Source organism: Lithobates pipiens, unplaced genomic scaffold (assembly GCF_037356315.1).
Source record: "Lithobates pipiens isolate NorthernLeopardFrog02 unplaced genomic scaffold, aLitPip1_a1.2 Scaffold_19, whole genome shotgun sequence".
In the NCBI taxonomy this organism is placed as follows: domain Eukaryota; kingdom Metazoa; phylum Chordata; class Amphibia; order Anura; family Ranidae; genus Lithobates; species Lithobates pipiens.
Window position 1 is genome coordinate 468,260,942 of NW_027507764.1, and position 24,283 is coordinate 468,285,224.

Sequence of the window (24,283 nt, forward strand, 5' to 3'; positions counted from 1 at the left end):
GAGGCAGATGCGGCTGGCTCCAGCTCTTAACTGTGTGCTAAAAGGCCCTAGTATGTGTGTATGTATGCTTGGGAGTTCAGGATCATAGATTGTAAGCTCCTTGAGGGCAGGGACTGATGTGAATGTAGAATAAATATATAAAAGCATTGTGTAAATTGATGGTGCTATACAAGTACCTGTAATAAATATAAAATAAGAGGTTGTTAACCACTTGACCTTCAGAAGAGTTAACACCCCCCCCCCACGACCAGGCCATCTTTTGCGATATGGTATGGTTTTGCTTTAACTGACAATTGTGTGGTCGTGCGGGGCTGAACCCCAAAAAAAATTATTATTTCCTGGTGGTATTCAACCACATCTGCGTTTATTTTTTTGCAATATTAACAAAAAAAAGACAGATAAATTTGAAAAAAAAATGTAATGGCGGTGATTAGCGACTGGAATGCGATACTGCGGCAGACAATTTGGCCGCCAGTAACCTCATTGCAGTGATCAGTACTAAAAAACATGCACTGACGCTGTACTAATTGACACTGGCTGGGACAGGGTTAACATCCAGGGCGATCAAAGGGTTAAATGTGTTCCTAGCCAGTTTGTGTACTGTGTGAGAGGTGTTTTTACTAGAGGAAGGCATAGATCAGTGTCCCTGTGGTACCCACCGCTGGGCTCCAGCTGTGTGTGATCACAGCAGGAGCGAGCCGTTGGAGGTGCCCATGCGCGCCCTATCTATAGATCTCTAGCTATCTATATATCTCTAGCCATCTGCGATCTGGCACACAGCTGCCACCCTGCATAAGTAAAACGGCTATAGAGTGGTCAACATGTGGGTAATCAGGCAGCTGGGTCGATCCTGACAACACTGTCGGGATCCTTCCCAGGCCTGGAGCAGCTCTGCCCCGTCAGCTGATAGAAGAACAAAAGTTCAGTAAGTGTGTGCCTGTGACCCACAAGAGTAGTGTAGCCAAAAGAGCTTTGGCCACAATTTCCTTTATTACAATAAATATATGTCCAGTATTGCTTTCCATTTTGATTGACGCCACTATGTCACCTTAACCAAATACACTATAAAATGCAGTCTCTGCGAATGCGTAATGTGAAGATCTACCTTGAGTCAGTCCGTACAGCAGACATTATATCATTCCATAACTACATACAAATTTCAAAGTGACGCATTCTTTGGCTGAACTTGTCACATTAAAATGAAGACAACATCTGTAAGGAAAGTAATAACTTACCTGGGACCAAGCTGATCTGGGCTCTCCTTCCTCTTCCGCTGCTCCACCCTGGAAGGGTCCGAGGGATTATCTCCAATTCCACTCATCTTGAACTCATATCAGCAACTGAAGGGTACAAGGAAATGAGAACAGTCAGCAAACTTTGCCAACACAATCCCACCATAAGAGATGATTTTTCTACACCTTCTACAACTCACTTTCTAGCATGTAAACTGAAAGAACCTATAAAATTATCAGCTGACATAAAATACACGTTTATAAAAAAACAAAAATTATACAGATAAACCTTTCAGGAGCAAGGCAGCTTGAAAATATTGGAGATAACCCCTGGGCATCACGGTCTTCATAAAAGCATGGAAATTACACACTTATGATGTCTACTTAGAATTTGTTTTATTTTCTTGCTTACAGGTAAACATCAATCAGTGTCTGTATTAGTGCGTTACCTCTGGTGCCCGCATTTTCTGTTACCTACTCCTAATGCTCAAACTTTGTTTACCACAGACCCCTAAATTCTTTAAACATCCCTTACTTTATGGGGCCTTCTCCTAGCAGACCCCCCCCAAAAAAAAATGCATGCTGTATCCCAATTACCTGATGTTGTTCAGGTAAATCTCTATATATGTTTAATTTCAAGGGTTACCTACCCCTTGCTTTAAACTCCAGGAGAGGTATAAGCCAGTAATAGGGTTTGCAATTTCCTTTCTTTCAAACGAGGGAAGGAAGGAAGGGACTCCAGCTGCAATATTGTATTCTGACAGGAGGAGGTTGCCCTGCCATCAGAATACAATGATCGTTGTGGGTGGCTATAGCTGCCAGCAGTGATCGCACACAAAAAAAAAAAAATGATTATTATTATACAGGATTTATATAGTGCCGACAGTTTACGCAGCACTTTACAACATTGGGGTAGACAGTACAATACAATTCAAGACAAGGGGAATCAGAGGGCCCTGCTCGTTAGAGCTTACAATCTAGAGAATATATATATATATATATATATATATATATATATATATATATATATATATATATATATATATATATATACACATATACATACACACACACACACAGAGGCTGGTTGTACTGAAGTTAATTGATAGACTTCCAGTACAACTAGGTGTTAAATAAGCCAAATAGTTCCAGTGACAACTAAGGATTGGGCAATTTCCCCAATCGTTAGATTTCCATTCACTTCCTGATACATCTCCAGGTCAGGCAGTGAAGGGAAAGCCTTTTAGCAGAACTTAAAGAGGAAGTAAACCCTGATGAGTTTACTTCCTCTTTCATTCCCTGCAAAGGCAAAGCATAATGGACTACTATGCATTGCATAGTAGCCCCATTATGTGTCACTTACCTGACACAGGAGCCTGCGAAGTCACCGCTGTCCCCTGTAGTTCGGCGCATCCATCTTCTCGGTGGGGTCTCGCAGCTCCACCGCTGTCATTCGCGAAGCCGCGATGACGTCACTCCCGCGCATGCGCACGGGAGCCGAGACACATGGCATCTTCGTCATCGAGGATGCCACGCTCAGTGCGCCTGCGCGCCGCTGTCTACGGCACATGCGCCCGTCTTCGGGCAAATATCTCCTAAACCGTAAAGGTTTGGGAGATATTTCTTGGGCCTACAGGTAAGCCTTAATCTAGGCTTACCTGTAGGTCAAAGTGGTTTCTAAGAGTTTACAACCACTTTAAAGTGGAACTTTAGTCAGAAAATTAAGTCCTGCTAGACCATTTCTAGCTGGCCCCTTCTGCAGGTATAGCTATGTAAATCATTAAATACAAATGCCTATACTTTTTAAAATCCAGTAATACCTGTCTCACCATGCTCTGCACATGCTCAGTTGCTCTGCATTTTTAGACACTGCTGAGTTTGCAAAGGCCAATCTGGAATTAAACCCTCTTATCCTTTACAGCCTAGAAAGCTGCTTCTGTTTGATCTGCAACTGCCATGGCACTACACATGTGATCAGTTATGACATCGGCCATTTTGATGATTTGACAGTTTGGTTGAGGACACAAGCAAATGTGACAGTTAGCAATTCCAGGAATGTAACAGTTTTTTTTTTTATGATTTACTGCTGTTCAGGGGCTCTGAGATTCAACAAAATGGCAGCCTCAAGCAAGAAGAAACAGGAGTAATACTGGGGGCAATTTACAGCACACACTTACTGTGGTAGCAAAATTATTAATATGGAATGATCTTGCTAAAAAGAACATTATTTTTTATCAAGTTTTTATGGGTAGAGTGCCACTTTAAAGATAGCAAAAAATGAACCGGAAGAATGTCAACTCTCTTCCATCCAAAAACATTTTGGCTGTGTGTGTATATATATATTTTTTTTTTTTTTCACTGCTGCAATTCTACCTGCCCATGTTAACCACTTAAGGACTGGGCCTCTTTTTCAGCAACATTTTTTTGCTAGAAAATTACTTAGAACCTCCAAACATTATACATTTTTTTTTCTAACACTCTAGAGAATAAAATGGCGGTCATTGCAATACTGGTTTGAGATAATAGAAAGGCAGCAGTAACTCAAAAACACACTTGTTACAACCAAGGTATGCAGAATACCATCTCTGAATGGACAACACATCAAACTGTGAAGAAGATGGGCTACAGCAGCAGAAGACCACACCAGGTGCCACTCCTGTCAGCTGTGAACAGGAAACTGAGGCTAAAATTCATACATGCATGGATCCATCCTGCCTTGCATCAATGGTTCAGACTAGTGGTGATAGAGTAATGGTGGGGGGGATATTTTCTTGGAACACTTTGGGGCCCCTTAGTTCCAATTAAACATTACGTCCTACCTGTATTGTTGCTGACCATGCTCATCCCTTTATGACTACAGTGTACCCATCTTCTGGTGGCTCCTTCCAGCAGGATAATGCACTATGTCACAAAGCTCCAATCATCTCACCGCTGAGTTTTTGAACATGACAACGAGGTCACTGTACTCCACAGTCACCAGATCTCAATCCAATAGAGCCCATTTGGGAACGGGAGATTCGCATCATGGATGGGCAGCCAACAAATCTGCAGCAACTGCGCTTTGCGATCATGTCAATATGGACCAAAATCTCTGAAGAATAAGGGGGTCCAACCAGTACTAGCAAGGTGTACCTAATAAGGTGGTGTGTAATATATATATATATATATATATATATATATATATATATAATTTTATTAAAATGACTCCACGCTGGTTTTAATAACAGTGGCTTGCAACTGTGAGCTAACAACAGAACAAGCAATGGAATGAGAGTATAATACGGGGTGATTTGGAGGTCACTGCATAGTCAGCACAAAGTAACCGCTGCGAACAGAGAGCTGAAATGTAGAAAAGCAGCAGATAACACTGCGCCATGTGCTGCCTATAGAGGAGGACGTCTCCCAAGTGTCGCCATATACAGGTCCTCTTCATACTGCATGTACCAGTGATCACTCACTATAGAGGAAGCATATCCTGGCACAGCTTGTCCTCTTGAATATTCAGCCTATCACTGCTTCATGTGCCAGTGACATCACTGAAACGTGATACACAGACTTCTAGTAAATGGGATGAATACTTGCTCAGCTGATAAATGGCCGCCCACAACATGACTGAGAAGAGAACACAAGATTTTTAGAAAGGACTTCATGCCTACCTCCATGCACAGTGGAGGCAAGTATGACATGTTTGTGTTATTAAAAACAAAAAAACAAAACAAAAAAAAAACATGAAGCCTTACAATCAATTTAAGCTTTGATAAAAATAAAAAAAACCTGGAAGCTGATTGGTTTCCATGCAGAACTGCACCAGATTTTGCACTCTCCGGTTTCAGTAAATCAACCGCAGTGTGTCCAAATACAAGAGCCATGTGTATTATTCCTTGAGGCTGCCTTCACACTGAGGCGCTTTACAGGCGCTATATCGCTAAAAATAGCGCCTGTATAGAGCCTCTCCTCTCACTCCAGTGTAAAAGCCCGGGTGCTCCCATACTGGAGCGGTGGACTGGCAGAACGCCAAAAAGTCCTGCTAGCAGCATCTTTTGAGGTGCTGTAGGAGTGGTGTATACATCGCTCCTACAGCACCCCTGTCCATTGAAAGCAATGGGCAGCGCTGCCTTAGTGCCAGCAAAGTGCCGCTGCAGCAGCACTTTTAACCCTTTTTGGCCCTTAGTGGGGGTTAAAAACATCCCCAATAGCAGCCGAAAAGGGCCGCAAAAACTACGGTAAAGGATGACATTTTACCATCTACACCCCCCATTGCCCCAGTGTGACAGTAGCCTGAGTCTTGGTGGGCTTTGTGTATTTCCTCCAGATCTGTGCAGTAATCCAGTGTGAGACTTGCCCTCCTGCCATGCAGAAGCCTCCAGTAATAAAGACTGGTCATTGCTGCTCTCTCTCCTTGTGCAGGTTGACTGTCTCGTCTCCGCCCCCTTCTGGAGGCAGCCCATAGTGGGTGGGACCTGCTGTGTCCCTCCCACAGCACTGTGTTGTCTGCACAGTCTATGTACAGCAGTGATGATGTCACTGCTGCCTTTACAAGGTAGTATCTGGGTTTGCAAAGTGGATTTATATCATTTGTGGCTACTGAGGAATATATTTAAATGAACATTTTTGTGCCTGAAGTTTTAAAAGCAGAATTAAACCTAAAACAGTATTTAATAAAGGCTGTGATGTTGTGACTCCCATGTGCTGTGCATAGTAACATAAAATGCCTAAAGGCTCGAGGAGGACGGCATCTACAGAAAAGTTTTTTTTGTTTTGTTTTTTAATTTAATTTAATTTTATAGTTGTGCATTGAGTAGGGACCAGTTCGAACTCCTGATGGATTTGTATTGCTGTGCTCCCCCTAAAGAGATTCACCGTCTCATTTGTCTTGGTGACCCCCATCACTGGCACAGAATGTGATGATTAATCCAAAGTTTAAAGCGAAAATAAACCCTTTCATTTAACGCTTTAAAAAAACAGTTACATTTCGGCATGTGTCTGGATTGCTGTCATATTGCTTGTGCTCTCAACCAAACTGTCATACCATCAAATGTGTGGAGTCATACGTGCACTCCCAATCACCACAAGTATAGGATACAGACCACCCCCCCCCCCCAATCCCCACAAGACAAGTATAGGATATAGACACCCCCCCCCCAATCACCACCACCACCGTATATGATGATACAGACACCCCCAATCACAAGACAAGTACATGATACAACCCCCCCCCCCCCCCCCAAATCACCACAAGACAGGTATATGATACAGATCCCCTCCCCCTGGCAAATGGACAGGTAACTAGTACAAGACAACCCCCACTCCAACACACATAGGACAGGTGTCTGGTAACTGACCACTACACCCTTCCCCATTACCACATGACAGATGTCTAGTACAGGACCCCCACTCATCACCAGAGGACAGGACCCCTCCCCCATCCCCACTGGACAGGTGCCTGGTATAGGGCTCAATGTACCAAATATATATATATAACACACACACACACACACACACACACACACACACACAATACAGGCCACCCTCCTCTGATCACTGACACTGCTGAACACAACACTGACATTCCATGAGCGGAATTACTCATGGACCATCATCATTAAACTATGTCATCAATAATGGAGGGGGGAGGGGATGAACTGGTTATACAGGTTCCATAAAGAAAGCCAGCTAAGCATCCTCTTAAGCGAGCGCTCCACCTCAACAACCGTCCCCTTAAGTAAGCACTCCACCTCAACAACCGTCCCCTTAAGTGAGCGCTCCACCTCAACAACCGTCCCCTTAAGTGAGCGCTCCACCTCAACAACCGTCCCCTTAACCGAGCGCTCCACCTCAACAACCGCCCCCTTAACCGAGCGCTCCACCTCAACAACCGCCCCCTTAACCGAGCGCTCCACCTCAACAACCGCCCCCTTAACCGAGCGCTCCACCTCAACAACCGCCCCCTTAACCGAGCGCTCCACCTCAACAACCGCCCCCTTAACCGAGCGCTCCACCTCAACAACCGCCCCCTTAACCGAGCGCTCCACCTCAACAACCGCCCCCTTAACCGAGCGCTCCACCTCAACAACCGCCCCCTTAACCGAGCGCTCCACCTCAACAACCGCCCCCTTAACCGAGCGCTCCACCTCAACAACCGCCCCCTTAACCGAGCGCTCCACCTCAACAACCGCCCCCTTAACCGAGCGCTCCACCTCAACAACCGTCAGCGGCAGTAAAAGAGAAGCAGAGGAGAGGATCTGACATTTCTACATGTGTATACCCTGTACAGAGGAGAGGGTCTGACTGACAGTGTACACACATCTAGACATGTCAGTCAGACCCTTTGTACAGGGTACACACATCTAGAAATGTCAGATCCTCTCCTCTGTACATGTCTAGATGTGTGTACACTGTCAGTCGGATCCTCTCCTCTGTGCACTAACATTTCTGGATGTGTGTAGACTGTACAGAGGAGAGGATCTGACTGACATTTCTGGATGTGTGTAGACTGTACAGAGGAGAGGATCTGACTGACATTTCTGGATGTGTGTAGACTGTACAGAGGAGAGGATCTGACTGACATTTCTGGATGTGTGTAGACTGTACAGAGGAGAGGATCTGACTGACATTTCTGGATGTGTGTAGACTGTACAGAGGAGAGGATCTGACTGACATTTCTGGATGTGTGTAGACTGTACAGAGGAGAGGATCTGACTGACATTTCTGGATGTGTGTAGACTGTACAGAGGAGAGGATCTGACTGACATTTCTGGATGTGTGTAGACTGTACAGAGGAGAGGATCTGACTGACATTTCTGGATGTGTGTAGACTGTACAGAGGAGAGGATCTGACTGACATTTCTGGATGTGTGTAGACTGTACAGAGGAGAGGATCTGACTGACATTTCTGGATGTGTGTAGACTGTACAGAGGAGAGGATCTGACTGACATTTCTGGATGTGTGTAGACTGTACAGAGGAGAGGATCTGACTGACATTTCTGGATGTGTGTACACTGTACAGAGGAGAGGATCTGACTGACATTTCTGGATGTGTGTAGACTGTACAGAGGAGAGGATCTGACTGACATTTCTGGATGTGTGTAGACTGTACAGAGGAGAGGATCTGACTGACATTTCTGGATGTGTGTAGACTGTACAGAGGAGAGGATCTGACTGACATTTCTGGATGTGTGTAGACTGTACAGAGGAGAGGATCTGACTGACATTTCTGGATGTGTGTAGACTGTACAGAGGAGAGGATCTGACTGACATTTCTGGATGTGTGTACACTGTACAGAGGAGATGATCTGACTGACATTTCTGGTTGTGTATACACTGTACAGAGGAGAGGATCTGACTGACATGGCTAGATGTGTGTACAGAGGAGCTGGTGATGGCTGAGGAATACCTCATACAGTATAAATACTTCCCTGTTACCAGGGCAACAAGACACCCTCCTATTGGACAGTCCTCCAACACATTGGATCACATGCCCTCCTATTGGACAGGATGAGCCACTGGACCAGACACGAACCTATTGGACTTTACACTAAGCCAGTGGACCGGACCCCCTCCTATTGGCCAGGTCTCCCCCTCCTCCTATTGGCCAGGCGCAGTGCTGGGCGGCGATGACACAGAGAAGTTGTGTTTCCTGTGTTGTGTCCCCCGGTCCTCTCTCGCTCCCTCCTCCGGGTGTGGAGTAGAGTCCCCGATCCGTCCTCCCCCATCTCCCCGGTCACCGCTCTCTCACCCCGGGGGTCAAAGGGCAATCCCCGAGCAAGGTCAGAACAGCCCCGCCGAGGCTCCATGTTGGTGAAGCTGCACGGCACGATCTGCTTACTCAGCAGCAGAGCGGAAAAGTTTCCGGATTACCTCCGATCAGGTCCGGGCATCACACTCAGCCGAAATCCGTGCCGGGGATCATCTCCCTGGGAACAACATCCAGTCCTCCTCCTCCCCCTTCTCCTCCTCTGGAAGCCGAGCGGATCCAGCGATAGGAAGCGGCTGGGAAAACGTGATCAGCTGCTGGACTCCGTCTTCCTTCCCATGTCACACCGACACGCCCCCACCCTCCGTGTCAGCCAGCCCGGGCCCCGCCCCCTCCCTCACAGCCGCCCTATTGGCTGGCGGCGCCCCCTGTGTTTACTATGCACACAGATCACTCTCCGGAGTCCGCTCCGACTAGCTTCTCTTATTTACAGTCTTCTCTGCGGGGGAGGAGCAACGGCAATGACGGACGATTATGCAACGAATCCTCCAATCAGCCGCCCCCTCCTTCACCCAGCTCACCCCATGGCTACTACATCACACATCCACAGCGTACCCCCTCCACACACACCTAAGTCCCAACTACATGACATTCCATGTGCAGGCAACCAATCAGCCTGCACTTTCAGCTCGTTCAGTCAAGCTTTGAAAATGAAAGCTAGAAGCTGATTGGCTGCCATGCACACTGCTCCAGTCTCAGTAGGTCTAATACAGCAGTGGCCATCAACCCTGTGCTCAGGGCCCACCAACAGGCCAGGTTTGTAAGCTATCTGAAATACATCACAGGTGATGATATCATTTTCTGCTCAGTGATTGCAGTATTCTAGTCTGCATCTCCCCAAGGAAATCCATAAAACCTGGCCTGTTAGTGGGCCCTGAGGACAGGGATGATGACCACTGTGACCACAGCACCATGTCAGAGGAAATCAACACCTTGCAATGGAGCCAACACAACACAAATCACTTTTATTGTGACACTAAAGTACAGAACCCCCCCTCCACCCGCCCCCCAACATATTTTGGCTTGTGTCCCCTGTACAAATTTCCCCTCACTTCCTGTCTGCTAAGTGTTGTCACCCTGCGTGTAACCAGGAAGAGCCCCAGATGCAGGGTTGCCAACTGTGATTACATTTCCTGACAGTTTGTAAAAATCTGTGTTTTTTTTTTTTTACTGTAAATATCAGGGGCTGATAATTTGTCATGCCGAGTTGGGGTTTTTAGGCCTGAACCAGGCCAATGACATTTAAGGGGTGTTGTCAGTGTTTCCATATTGTAGTTATACTGTTTTAATATCAGTTGTTTTTGTTCTTAATAGGATATCTGTAATTTTTTTTTTCAGGTTGGCAGTTAAAAAAAAAATAATAATAATAATATGCTCTGCCAGTAAATTTCATGTTTTGTCAGTTTAAAAAAAAAAAAAAAATGTTGCAGGAAAATGGCAGCACTGTCTAATTTGACTGCTAATACTTCGTCCATCCATCCATCCATCCATCCCTCCCTCCCTCCCTCCCTCCCTTCCTTCCTTCCTTCCTTCCTTCCTTCCTTCCTTCCTTCCTTCCTTCCTTCCTTCCTTCCTTCCTTCCTTCCTTCCTTCCTTCCTTCCTTCCTTCCTTCACAGCCCCCATAAGTACCAACTACATGACATTCAATGGGTGGGGCAACCAGTCAGCTTCTACCTTCAGCTGGTTCCATCAAGCTTTGAAAATGAAAGATAGAAGTTGATTGGTTGCCATGCCCACTGCTCCAGTCTCAGTAGGCCTATTACAGCGCAGGGTATGAGGAAATCTAACACCCTGCAATGCAGCCGACCGAACACAAATCACTTTTATTGGCACACTAGATAAAGGACAGAACCCCCCCCAGAGATATTGCAGGCTGTGTCCCCAGTACAGATTTCCCCTCACTTCCTGTCTGGTAAAAATGTTGTCACCCTGCGGGTAACGAGGAAGAGCCCCAGATGGACCACTGTCCAGTATTATTGATAATACTGCCTCATTCCAGCCACAACTAAGAAATATATAAAACAGTTTCTGCTTTCACCCACATGGAGATTGAGGCCCCGTTCACACCCGCGCATGGAGCAGGGATCAGCCCAGATTCCAACCATGTATGGCCAGGCTGATTGTATAGATCAGTGATGGTGAACCTTGGCACCCTAGATGTTTTGGAACTACATTTTCCATGATACTCATGCACTCTGCAATGTAGTTGAGCATCATGGGAAATGTAGTTCCAAAACATCTGGGGTGCCAAGGTTCACCATCACTGGTATAGATCAATCCATCAACTTGACTACAACAAGCCAATCAGACTTTTCCTGTGATTATTGGCAGTGGCTGTAGCTGCTAGCACTCATCACTGTGTGTTATCCCGGAAGAGGCTGCTCCCCCTGTGGAATTAAAACCCTTTCACACTGGGGCGGTTTTCAGGCGGTGCAGCATTAAAAATAGCGCCTGAAAAAACCGGCCCCTTTCACTCCAGTGTGAAAGCTGGAGGGCTTTCACACTGGAGCGGTGCGCTGGCAGGACAGTGAAAAAAGTCCTGCTAGCCGCATCTTTGGAGCTGTGTATTCACCGCTCATACCCACTGAAATCAATGGGGCAGCGCGGCTATACCACCGACAAAGTGCCACTGCGGGCGGCTTTAACCCTTTTTCGCCCGCTAGCAGGGGTTAAAACCACCCCACTAGCGGCCGCATACCGCCGCTAAGACGACGGTAAAGCGCCGCTTTACCGCCGACGCTTGCACTGCCCCAGTGTGAAAGGGGCCTTATTGCGACGGGTAAATAGATCACAAACATGTCAAGATTTAAAATTGCCCCCGCACCTGTGAAATGGTGACAAACTACAACACCTAAAATTATCCAAAGGCAGCTGCAGCCACAAGCCTGAGCTAATCACTTGCTGCCAAGACCACTATATATACATTATATATATATATATACACACACACAATATCTCACAAAAGTAGTACACCCTTTACATTTTTGTAAATAATTTATATCTTTTCATGTGACAACACTAAAGAAATGACACTTTGCTACAATGCAACGTTTGTATAAGTGTACATTTTCCATCCCCTCAAAATAACGGTTTAGTCATTAATGTCTAAACCGCTGGCAACAAAAGTGAGTACACCCCTAAGTGAAAATGTCCAAATTTGGCCCAAAGTGTCAATATTTGTGTGGCCACCATTATTTTCTAGCACTGCCCTAACCCTCTTGGCCATGGAGATCACTAGAGCTTCACAGGTTGCCACTGGAGTCCTCTTCCACTCCTCCATGAAAACATCACGGAGCTGGTGGATGTTGTAGACCTTGCGCTCTTCCACCTTCCGTTTCAGGATGCCCCACAGATGCTCAATAGGGTTTAGGTCTGGAGACATGCTTGACCAGTCCATCACCTTTACCCTCAGCTGTTTTTTTTAGCAAAGCAGTGGTCGTCTTGGAGGTGTGTTTGGGGTCATTATGTTGGAATACTGCCCTGCGGCCCAGTCTCCGAAGGGAGGGGATCATGCTCTGCTTCAGTATGTCACAGTAGATGTTGGCATTCATGGTTCCCTCAATGAACTGTAGCTCCCCAGTGCCGGCAGCACTCATGCATCCCCAGACCATGACACTCCCACCACCATGCTTGACTGTAGGCAAGACACATTTGTCTTTGTACTCCTCACCTGGTTGCCGCCACACACGCTTGACTCCATCTGAACCATATAAGTTTATCTTGGTCTCATCAGACCACAGGACATGGTTCCAGTAATTAGTTTACAGGCTTTCTTGTGCATCATCTTTATAAGAGGCTTCCTTATGGGATGACAGCCATGCAGACCAATTTGATGCAGTGTGCGGCGTATGGTCTGAGCGCTGACAGGCTGACCCCCCACCCCTTCAACCTCTGCAGCAATGCTGGCAGCACTCATACGTCGATTTCCCAAAGACAACCTCTGAATATGACCCTGAGCACATGCACTCTACTTCTTTGGTTGACCATGGCGAAGCCTGTTCTGAGTGGAACCTGTTCTGTTAAACCACTGTATGGTCTTGGCCACCGTGCTGCAGCTCAGTTTCCGGGTCTTCGCAACCTTCTTACAGCCTAGGCCATCTTTATATAGAACAACAATTCTTTTTTTTTCAGATTCCCAGAGAGTTCTTTGCCATGAGGTGCCATGTTGAACTTCCAGTGACCAGTAAGTGAGATTAATAACACCAAATTTAACACACCTGAGACCTTGTAAAACTAACGAGTCACATGACACCAGGGAGGGAAAATGGCTAAATGATCCCAATTTGGACATTTTCACTTAGGGGTGCACTCACTTTTGTTGCCAGCGGTTTAGACATTAATGGCTGTGTGTTGAGTTATTTTGAGAGGTGAGCAAATTTACAATTATACAAGCTGTACACTCACTACTTTACATTGTAGCAAAGTGTCATTCCTTCAGTGTTGTCACAAGAAAAGATATAATAAAATATTTACAAAAAAATGTGAGGGCTCTACTCACTTTTGTGAGATACTGTATACATACGGCCTCTAGGCAGCAAGCAGTCAAAGCCAAACTCCACTTTATAAGCAGTTTTGCATAAATAAATACTGATCATTGTAAGCACACCCGCTAGTGTTACATGGTTTTTCTCACCCCCCCCCCCCCCCCCCCAACTGCTACTTTTTCTGCACAACTTGGAATCGTAAAGAATGGTAAAAAATAACCAACAATCAACCCTGCTAGGATGGATTATGTAAAGTAGTTGTAAACCTCAGACATGAAATATGAACAAAGCATATCTCCCCATATAGCATGCACTTATCTTAAAGTGTTACTAAATCCACAACAGTAAAAAACAGTCTGTGCTGCATATGCAGCAATGCATGCTAGTTATACTCACTGTGAGACCTGAGGGGTGAATCCTCTGCATTATTTAATGAGGCCATTTGTCCCTGTCTTCTCTGATCCTCCCTTTCTTCCACAGTCACCATTCTGTCTCCTGATAGAACACAGCCTTGGAGGCACTCTGCACTTGCTCAGTTTGGTGTGTAATGCTAGAGAGGTTTTCTTGTTGGGAGAGTGCATGTGATCAGCACAGGGCCAATTAGCACTGTCCAGACAGAGGGTCAGGGGTCCTGCAGCCTCAGAGGACAGTCAGAGGAGAATAAAAACTCCTACAAGCTTTAACCAGTGCTCTGCTGGAAACTTATAGAAGTCACAAGACTGCTATATAAATACTGCTGATGAGAAAAGTTATTTAGCAGTTTATATTCACTAAAACTATTGCATCTCTGTATACTGTGGGAGAGCAGATATAGTGAATGCAGGCTCCTGGGTTCAGTAACACCTTAAGACCCCTTTCACACTGGGGCGTTTTTGGGGCGTTTTTCAGGTGCTTTAGCGTTAAAAAAAGCGCCTGTAAAGCGCTTGAAAGAAGCTGCAACTGCAATCCCAATGTAAAAGCCCAAGTGCTTTCACACCGAGATCCCTTTCACACTGGAGCGTTTTTCAGGCGCTTTAGCATTAAAAAAAAGCGCCTGAAAGAAGCTGCAACTGCAATCCCAATGTAAAAGCCCGAGTGCTTTCACACTGAGGCGCTGCGCTGGCAGGGCGTCAAAAAAAGTCCTGCAAGCAGCTTCTTTGCAGCGCTTTTGGAGCGGTGAATACAACGCTCCTAAAGCGCCCCTTCCCATTGAAATCAATGGGAAGCGCCTGTAAAACGCCTGAAAAACGCTATTGGCAGCAGCGTTTTGTGGGCGCTTTTAACCCTTTATTTGGCCACCAGCAGGGGTTAAAAGCGCCCCAATAACGCTAGAAAAACGCTGGTAAAGTGCTGCTAGTTTAAGCGGCGCTTTACGAGCATTTTTCGGGCGCCAACATTGTGAAAGGGCTCTTAAAGCACTTGGGCTTTCACATTGGGACTGCAGATGAGGCTTCTTTCAAGCGCTTTACAGGCGCTTTTTTTAACGCTAAAGCACCTGAAAAACGCATGAAAAACGCCCCAGTGTGAAAGGGGTCTAAGTGCACTAAGTGTCATTTCTGTCTACTGCTTCATTCCTCTATCAGCATGAATCACTTCTGACAAGTTTCACTGACACCAAGAGAAAAATGGTGATGGGGAGGGACCTTCAACTGATTGACAGTTTCATCTCTGTTGCCGTGTGAAGGGGGGAGGGGTCCCTCCAATCAGCTGTCAGTGCTCGCCTCACTGAGCTCTGCAGAGAGTGTACCCTCAGCTCTCCACCACCCTTTTTTCCCCCCTCATAGCTCAGACAGGTTGTATAAATTATGGACTTTGAACCTCTAGAGAAGAGAACATCGGTGGCTGGTCCATAAGTGGTGCTGCCCCCCTAATCTCCATGTGCCACCCGCTAATTTTCATGCAGGGTGCCAGATGCATTGATCTCTACTGGAACAATTTTTTAAGCACATGATTAGAGCCTGAGGCTCCAATTGGCTTCAAAAACACTTGGGCTCGGGGGGACGGGGGGTCAGAGCACTGCATGCCAAGCCCACCCACTTGTGACATTAGTGAAATAACATTTGCTATTATCTTCATGCTTCTCCTCCCGGCCAATCAGGACAGGAAGCAGGTCCTAAGACCGGATGGGCTGGGAGGAAAAGTGATCAGATTGACCGAGAGGAGAAGCCGCCAGCAACCTGGATGGGGTAAGTGCGGGTGGGCGAGGGGGCGGGGGTTCCCTGCCAAGCAGGGAATGAAAACAAACTAGATCCCGCATCACTGCACACAGCTCTGTGGTGTTTGCATTCACAGAGCTGTGTTCCGGGAAGCTCAGAGCCGGTGTTCTACCAAGAAATTCCCCTGATGGATTTGTGCATGCGCAGTACCAAACGTCACTCCAGCTAATATGTTAATCAGCTGGCGTGATGTCAACACAGCGCATGCACAGATCATCCGAGGCATTTTTTCGTCGGGAGATGGTATTCGACAGCCAGTATTCAAAGCTATGCAAACAGCGGAGGGAGAATGCACTGATCAGATTGTGAATCACTGTTGCGGGGCAGGTTTTGTCGGTGTTGCAGGGCGGGTTTGGTGCGTTGAACGGCGGGGTTAGCCTGTGTCCAAGGGTGGCTTGCAACACACACAAAAAAAACACCTTTCAACAAACCCAAAACCCACCCCACAAGCGAGGCACAATCTGACAACTGCGTTCCCCCGCTCTTTGCATAGCTTCGGATAATTCTTCCAACAAACTGCACGTGTGCTGTGTAGACATCACGGCAGCTGATCAAGATATCAGCTGGAGAGACGCTTGGTACTGCGCATGCGTAGACCCATCAGAGCCATTTTTTGATGGAGGTGATTTCACGATAGAACACCAGTCGCTGGGGCCAAGTGTTTGGAATGTGCTGTGATGAGTCACAGCAAAGCCTGGGCGCTTGCCCCATACCTGAAATGTAGAATCATTTATATATACAGGATTCTGTGCAGCCAGCCCACACTGGCACACTAAAGGTACAGGGTGCAGGAAACAAGTAGATACACAGGTACAACTTATGTAGGAGGATTTGTTTCATGTCTGGGTATCACCTGAGACCAGTCACTTCCCTGGGTATAGATGTAAGGGTTTACAATCTCTTTAATATTCATGGACTTGGGCTTTATGGCAAAACAAATCCCTCCTATTCTTTACAGCCAAATAAGCTGCCACCTTAGCCATATGATCTGCAAATGCCATGGTTCTGCACATGTGATCAGTTAGGACTCCAGCCATTTGATGGTTTGACAGTTCATTTGAAAGCACAATGTGACAGTTAGCATTTACAGCATGCTTTCTAACTTAACAGCTTTAGGTTTAGTTCCAGTTCAAGAACTACTTTTAAATAAAGAATAGCAACAACATAGCATACATGCCATAAATTCAGAAGAGTTGTGCGATAACATGTTTAAATAAATGAAAACACAATCTGATCGGATTAAAATGAACAAATTACACTAATTAAGAAAGATACTACAAGGATTAAGCAAAACTCAGGCAATTGTTCCATTTCTTAGAGTCGCCACAAAAAAAAAAATCCTTTGATGGGCCTCCAGATGGACTGTCCTGGATTATTCATTAGAGTTAAAGTCCAAACTAATAGGCTCTGACCTGCAGAATGGAAGGAACACACAACTAAACTTTTTTGCTCCAGTCAGCAGTTTGAAACTTCAAAATAGTTCTAGAAACATGTACACGCATGCAGAATAAGTAGCATTTTGATACCCTTTTAGCTATTTTTTAATCCATATGCCACTCGCATTAGTAAATAGATAGGAACAAATATCCTATCGTCTCTTTTTTTTATTTTTTATAATTATTTAATTGCTTTCTGGTTTCTGGCCTAGGCTGTAATGTTGTCGTACATCCCAGATGTCTATACGGCCATTTTTTTCTTCTTTCATTGGGAGAAGGGGAGGAGGGCTCTTTCAGCTAAGCACACCCTCCTGCCTGAATTAAGGGCAGATGGATTCCAGAAAGTAAATTCTGCATGAATCATCTGCCCTTACTCAAGATGCCCACATCTAGAAGTGCTAGGGGGCGTTTTTAAAAGTTATTTCTGAACAAAATAAAGCATTGAGACCTGGACGGATGGGCAAGTTTGCTTTTTTATATTAAAAATGAAATACTGTAAATAGCGTTTTCAGTATGTGGTGCTCAGGTACAGTTAAGTATTGCTTTAATGTATTCAATTGCTACAAGTGATTTTATTTATGTGATGTTTTGCATTCTGTTTATCTTTACATATACTTGGAATATTTTATATCAGAGGTTGAATCTACTTCTACCAAGGGATCTTAACCGCTTCAGCTCTGGAAGATTTTACCCCCTTCCTGACCAAAGTATTTTTTGCAATTCGGCACTGCGTCACTTTAACTGACAATTACGACGTTGCACCCAAACAATTGCGACGTTGCACCCAAACAAAATTGACGCCCCTCTTTTCCCACAAATAGAGCTGCAGTTTTTATTTTTTGCGCTCTAAACAAAAAAAAGCATGACAATTTTGAAAAAAATAAATAAAAATGCAATATTTTTAATAAATCTTTAATCTTTTATCTCTAAATTTTAAAATAATCGCAACAAGCATATATTGTTTGGTTTGTGCAAAAGTTATATCATCTACAAAATAAGGGATAGTTTTATGGCATTTTTATTATTCATTTTTTTTAATTTATTAGTAATGGTTGTTGATGTCAGTGACAGGAAGTATGTCCTATTGTTGGTGTCAGCAGATAGAATATTGCCCTAAGGGCCAGATAAAGGCAGACCACTATTGTAACCCAAGCCCTATTCTCACTCTACTATCTGCATAGTCTGCATAATTTTCACAGACTGTGTAGGTTTTCTTTTAAATGTATGTATATAAAGAGTATGCCTGAAAAAAAAAAAAAAAGGAAGAAATAATAGGATTTTTTGTACTCACTATAAAATCCTTTTCTCTGTAATTCACTGACTGACACAGCTCCTCTCTTAGCCATTGGGTTGTTACGCCACCTTTAGGAGAAGACTAGGCATTACAAAATACAGAACTTTTAGTTCTGCCCAAGGGGCGGTCCCTTAGGTAACAACCTTGCAGTATGTCAACAAGCAGTATAACGTAAAGAAAAATAGGAGGGGCGGGTGCTGTGTAAGTTAGTGAATTACAGAGAAAAGGATTTTACGGTGAGTACAAAAAATCCTATTTTCTCTTATATTCATCGACTGACACAGTTCCTCTTAGCCATTGGGATGTCCCCAATCAGTGCCAAAACGAGGGGTGGAAAAACAGCATAAAAACTTCATCCACCATGGCAAGTGGAAAATAGTATAACTTTACCCACAAAAACGACAGCCTGTGGAAAAACCACCACAAAAAAAACAGGTGCTCCTCAACAGAGAAACTCTACCTTCAAAACCGCACCAAAACTGTGGTAACAAATGCAACAGTGCATTAACTTAAAAAGGTACTGCGTTTTTGCCCAAAAAAACAACAGGAAAAAAGGAAAAATTGTCTACACAATTGCAACTATACAGCCGCCTGCAAAACTTTGCTGCCAAAACAAGCATCAGCCGATGCACTGACATCTACATTGTAGAACTTTGTAAACGTATGGACAGACGACTAGGTCGCCTCCTTACACACTTGAGCGACAGACGCTTGAGGTCGGAAAGGCCCAAGACGTTCCGATTGCCCTTGTGGAGTGGGCCGTGACTGGAAAGGGGGGCACCTGCCCCTTGAAGACGTAGGCTTGTACTACAATCTGCCTGATCCACCTAGAAATGGTGGCAGACAAGACCGACATGCCTTTCTTTGGACCAGCCACCAAAACAAACAGTGAGTCTGACTTCCGGAAGGGAGCCGTGGCAGACAAATACACCTTCAGAGCCCGAACCACGTCCAGAGCATGAAGGGCCACCTCCCTAGGATGTGTCGGCTTAGGACACAGATGGTAACACGATGTCCTCATTGATGTGAAATGCCAAGACCACCTTCGGCAGAAAAGACGGTTGGACGCAACACCACCTTATCCTTGTGGATAACCAGATAGGGCGACTTGCAGGACAAAGCCGCCAGTTCCGAAACCCTCCTGGCCACTAGAAAGGCTACTTTTTGGGAAAGAGTCAACAGGGGAATCTCTGATTTTTTCAAATGGCAGTTTCTGAAGCGCCGATAACGTCAGGTTCAGATCCCACGGGGGTAATGGTGGACGCACCGGAGGGACTACATGTCGCACCCCTCGAGCAAAAGTGCTCACTAGAGAGTGAGACGCCAGGGGTGCTGAAAAAAAGACAGCCAAAGCTGATATTTGTCCTTTAATGGTGCTTAATGCCAGTTTCTGGTCCACTCCTTGCTGAAGAAACAGCAGGATCCTGGATATATTAAAAAGAGCTCAGATGCCATCTTTTCTCCACACACATGGAGATATAGGCTTTCCAGAAGATTTCCATGCTCTCAACATCACCGACTCCAAGAGACCCCAGTTCCTCAACACCTGGCTCTCAATAGCGATGGTAAAGCAGGATGGAGAATCGGACCTTGAGACAGAAGGTCCTCCCGCAACCGCAGTCGCCAGGGAGCGTCTGCCACCAGGCGCACTAGGTCTGCGTACCAAGGACGCTGAGGCCAATCTGGGGAAATCAGCATTACTGGGATCCCCTCGGCTTCCACTGTGCGAAGCAGACGTGGTAACAGTTTGAGTGGAGGAAAGGCGTAGATCAGCTGGTACTGATCCCACGGAGCCACCAGCACATCTGATGCATCTGCCCACGGATCTCTTGTCCTGGACATGAATCTCGGCACCTTCCGATTGAGACGGGGGGCCAGAAGATCCACGTCTGGTGTGCCCTATGGAAGGCACAGAAGCCTGAACACTACCGAATGCAACGCCATTCTCCTGGGTCCAGCATCTGATGACTTAAATAGTCCGCCTGCCAGTTCTCCACTCCAGGAAAGGTAAATGGCCGTCAGGGCCGGTACATGTCGCTCTGCCCACCGAAGTATGTGAGCGACCTCCTGTGCGGCAACTGAGCTTCTTATTGCTCCTTGGTGATTGATGTATGCCACTACAGTGGCGTTGTCTGACTGGATCCTGAACGGACGCCCTTGCAGTCTCATCGACCATGTGGAGATGTGGAGAGGCATAGCCTGGATTCCTCCATCGACCAGAGGCCCTGAGTCGACTGAACTCCCATTACTCCATCCCAGCCGGATAGGCTGGTGTCTGTTGTGATCACCGTCCATTTCAGAGGTAGGAACGACTTCCCGGACTGAAGTACCGGAGACCTCAGCCACCAGATCAGGGAATCCCCGACTAACTGGCTCACCTGAATCTGCCGATCCAGGGACAACAGAGATTTGTCCCACTTTGCCAAAATCTCCTTCTGCAGGACTCTGGTGTGGAACTGGGCATATGGTACTGCCTCGAAGGAGGCCACCATGAGTCCCAGGACTCTCATGCAGAAGCGAAGAGACGACCACTTGCGGTTCATCAACAGTTTTACCGTGGCTCTGAGAGTCTGCAGTTTGTCTGAAGGGAGAAACACTCTTGCTTCCATGGAGTCCAGCAGTAAGCCTAGGTACTCCAAACATTGAGTCGGTACGATCACCGACTTTTTTAGGTCCAACAGCCACCCAAATTCTTGCAGGGTCTGCATGGTGATCGGCACATCCTCCTCTAAATCTGAGGTGGAAGAAGCTCTCAGGAGGAGATCGTCTAGGTAACCCATGATCGCAATCCTGCATTGCTGTAGCAACGCCAACACAGCAGCCAATACCTTGGTAAAGACTCGGGGGGCTGATGCCAGACCAAAAGGGAGAGCCACAAACTGGTAGTGAGCTTCCCCCGACTGCAAATCACAGAAACTTTTTGATGCCGGAGGCATATGGGTATGTGCAGGTAGGCATCTTGGATGTCTAAGGACACCAGGGAGTCCTCTTGATGGATCGCAGCGACTACTGAGCGAACTGATTCCACTCTGAACCTCTGTACTTTCACAAAGTGATTGAGAGCCTTTAGATCCAAGATTGGACGTACCCCTGGGAAAACTGAGTGATCAGCTCATGGGGACATGGGGACATCTGCAGCATCAGACTGATGCTGCAGCATGGGGTGAGTATAGATTTTTTTTTTTTTGATTACAAGTCCGCATTTTTAAGCTAAATTTCCACTTTAACTGGGGAAGGAGATGATGGAAAAAGTAACTGAGAAAAGTTTTCTAATTGGCCAAATCAACTTTTTCCCCAAATAGTTGGGTAACTAACATGTTGTAATATGGGTATCATAATACCCAAACATCATAAAAACTCAAGTTTCAATTGAAAAGGATATATAGTAATACTATTAAAAAAATAGTGTTACTAAACCCACAACAGTAAAATCAGTCAGTCAGTATATACAATAAAGCATGCTGGTTATACTCACTATGGAACCTAAAGGGTTAATCTTCTGCATTGTGTAAAAAGGCCGTTTGATCCAGTCTTCTCTGATCCTCCCCTTCTTCCACTGTCCCCAATCCATCTCTTGATAAAACAGAGCCTTGGGGCAAGCTGCACATGCTCAGATGTGTATTACTAGAAAGTTTTTTTTTTTATTCTTCTTGGGAGGGTGCATGTGATCAGCACAGGGCAAATCAGCCCTGTCCAGACAGAGTCAGGGGCCATGCAGCCTCACAGGAGAATGAAAACTCCCCCTACAAGTTTTAATCAGACACAGATAGAAGTCACAAGACTGCTATATACTGCTGATGAGAAAAGCGATTTAGCAATATATTTAATAAAACTATTGAATTTGTATATTCTGTGTACTATGGGATATCCGATATAATGAATGCAGGGTCCTGGGTTTAGTAACAGAATAGTACCACATTTATAGAACTACAGCCAGTAGGAGTGTCTGCTTGTCAGCGTCACATTTAAAAAAAAAATTCTCCCAAATACCATAAAGAACACTGTACAGTAGACCCAAGAACAATGTGCCTCGATTATCACTGATGTCAAGGGTTCCCCTATGAACCAATAAGCCACCCACATAGCAGCAGCCTTCATTGTGTGTAGGCAGATATGTTACATATTAAAATGGGTAAAGGTATTCATTGCTTAGTGGCTGCCACATACATTCACTGCTGAAATCTGCTTCAATTCCATCTAAAGCCACAAAACAAACCAACAAGAGTAATACTAACCAGCTATAGCAGGGTGAAAAAAAGAAGTATAACTAAAGAACTGATAAAATGTTAGAGATCGAAATGGCTTGACAAGTGGGCCCACATCAAATCTTAGCTGACGGTTGCCACCTACTTATCCCCAAAGGTTTGGAGGTTCTGAAAGGTCGTGGTCTCAGTGCAGAGCAGGGTTTGAGGCACCATGACATTCTCACCAGCAGATTAGCACTTCCGGCTTTCAACAACAGACAAAGTAAAGAAACACGATTTATAAATTGACCTAAAACGATGTTAGCTGCAGAAGAAAAGGGAAGTGAACAGAGAATGGATTCTCTTCTACAACAATCAGGCTATTTGTGCCGTCAGATGCCCTGTAGCTTGGTGTAATCACAGTTTTAAAGCATTTCATTCTTCCTGTTAAAGTGTTATCATTTGTAAACATCATCACAGACAATATTTCATTTAACACCATATAAATCACAACAAATGTATTTTCAGAAGGTTATACACCTGCGTTACAATCAGATATTATATTAGTATACACGATTTATACAATGTAGAGGGGGGACAGTACAATACAGAAGGGACAGGAGGGCCCTGCTCATAGAGCCTACATTCTAAAGGGAGGGGGTGGTGGTAGATGCTGGGAATGATTTGATGGGGGTGATATGGTTAGATTAAACAAGCTGGTTTAAAATAAATCAGAGAAATACAGGCAATGCAACTGCTCATCTCTCTGAAAATGCTAGCTGCCTGGTCATCATGCTGATCCTTTGGCTTTAACAATTCCCGAGCCACTGACTTGACCAAGTCACAGATAGGCATTCTCATGCCCAAATGCCCCCCAAGAAATCCCAATAAGGGAAGAATGGCCAAATACAAGATTGAGGTAAACCCATAACTAATGAAAGTGGAAGAGTCTTCTGAACCATTTGTCTGTTTAAAGTTTCAGCTCAGCTGGAAACAAAACGCTCCAAGTGAACAAACCCTGAGCCCACGTTCACATTGGGCCGGTTTGGCATGTCAAATCGGGGGCTATTACTGACAATGGCACCTCACTGATTCCCAAAAGTAGTTCCTGTGCGACTTCGGGGGGAGATTTAAATGGACATCTGTCCATGAACCCGTACAGATGTCTGTCAAATGCCCCCCCAAAGTCGACTGCATTGCTGGTTTGAAATCGTGCAAGTTCAGCTGAACTCTAACCCGCATCAGTGTGAACTTAGGCTAATAGTAGTAGAATGGCCAATTCCACCTTCTATTCCATGCTACATCAATTCAATATTTAGTGTGTAAGGTCCCTTTTACACTGACTGACCGATTGGCTCCAGCCATTGCTCTCCATGGAGCGGCGAATGTCCGCTGGCACCCAAACCAATCCTATCTGCTAAAAAAAAGATGAATGGCGATGAATTCCCCATCCATCTGGTGGATCCGATTAGAGGACAGTTGGATGGAAACAGAAAGGAGGTCCATTTCCATCCAACCGCCCCATAGAGAACAGCGGGCTGTGTCTGCTCTGCATATTGGAGAGGACACAGACCTGTCAGCCACCTACTCAGAGGACAGATCCCCCACTGAGCAGACGGATCCGCTTGATGGAGTCAGTGCCCTTTCAGACGAAGTGACACACATGGTGTCAAGCCGGCTTCTGTAAATTTGGGTGCATATAT

The 24,283-nt window shown here is 45.5% G+C and overlaps 1 protein-coding gene across 4 annotated transcripts in view; it reads right to left on the reverse strand.

Annotated features, from left to right (window-relative positions):
• NCOA2 (nuclear receptor coactivator 2) overlaps positions 1–24,283 on the reverse strand; it is a 347,064-nt gene that overhangs the window by 120,573 nt on the left and 202,208 nt on the right. For 2 of the 4 annotated variants that reach the window (XM_077492852.1, XM_077492849.1), the window contains exons 1-2: positions 9,091–9,258; positions 1,236–1,340 (exon numbers count right to left, since the gene is read on the reverse strand). In XM_077492852.1, coding sequence (XP_077348978.1) covers positions 1,236–1,321 — 86 coding nt within the window. In that variant the 5' untranslated portion in view covers positions 1,322–1,340; positions 9,091–9,258. Of the gene's footprint in view, positions 1–1,235; positions 1,341–9,090; positions 9,259–24,283 lie in introns of those variants that run through there. The other 2 variants (XM_077492850.1, XM_077492851.1) reach the window with 1 other exon arrangement.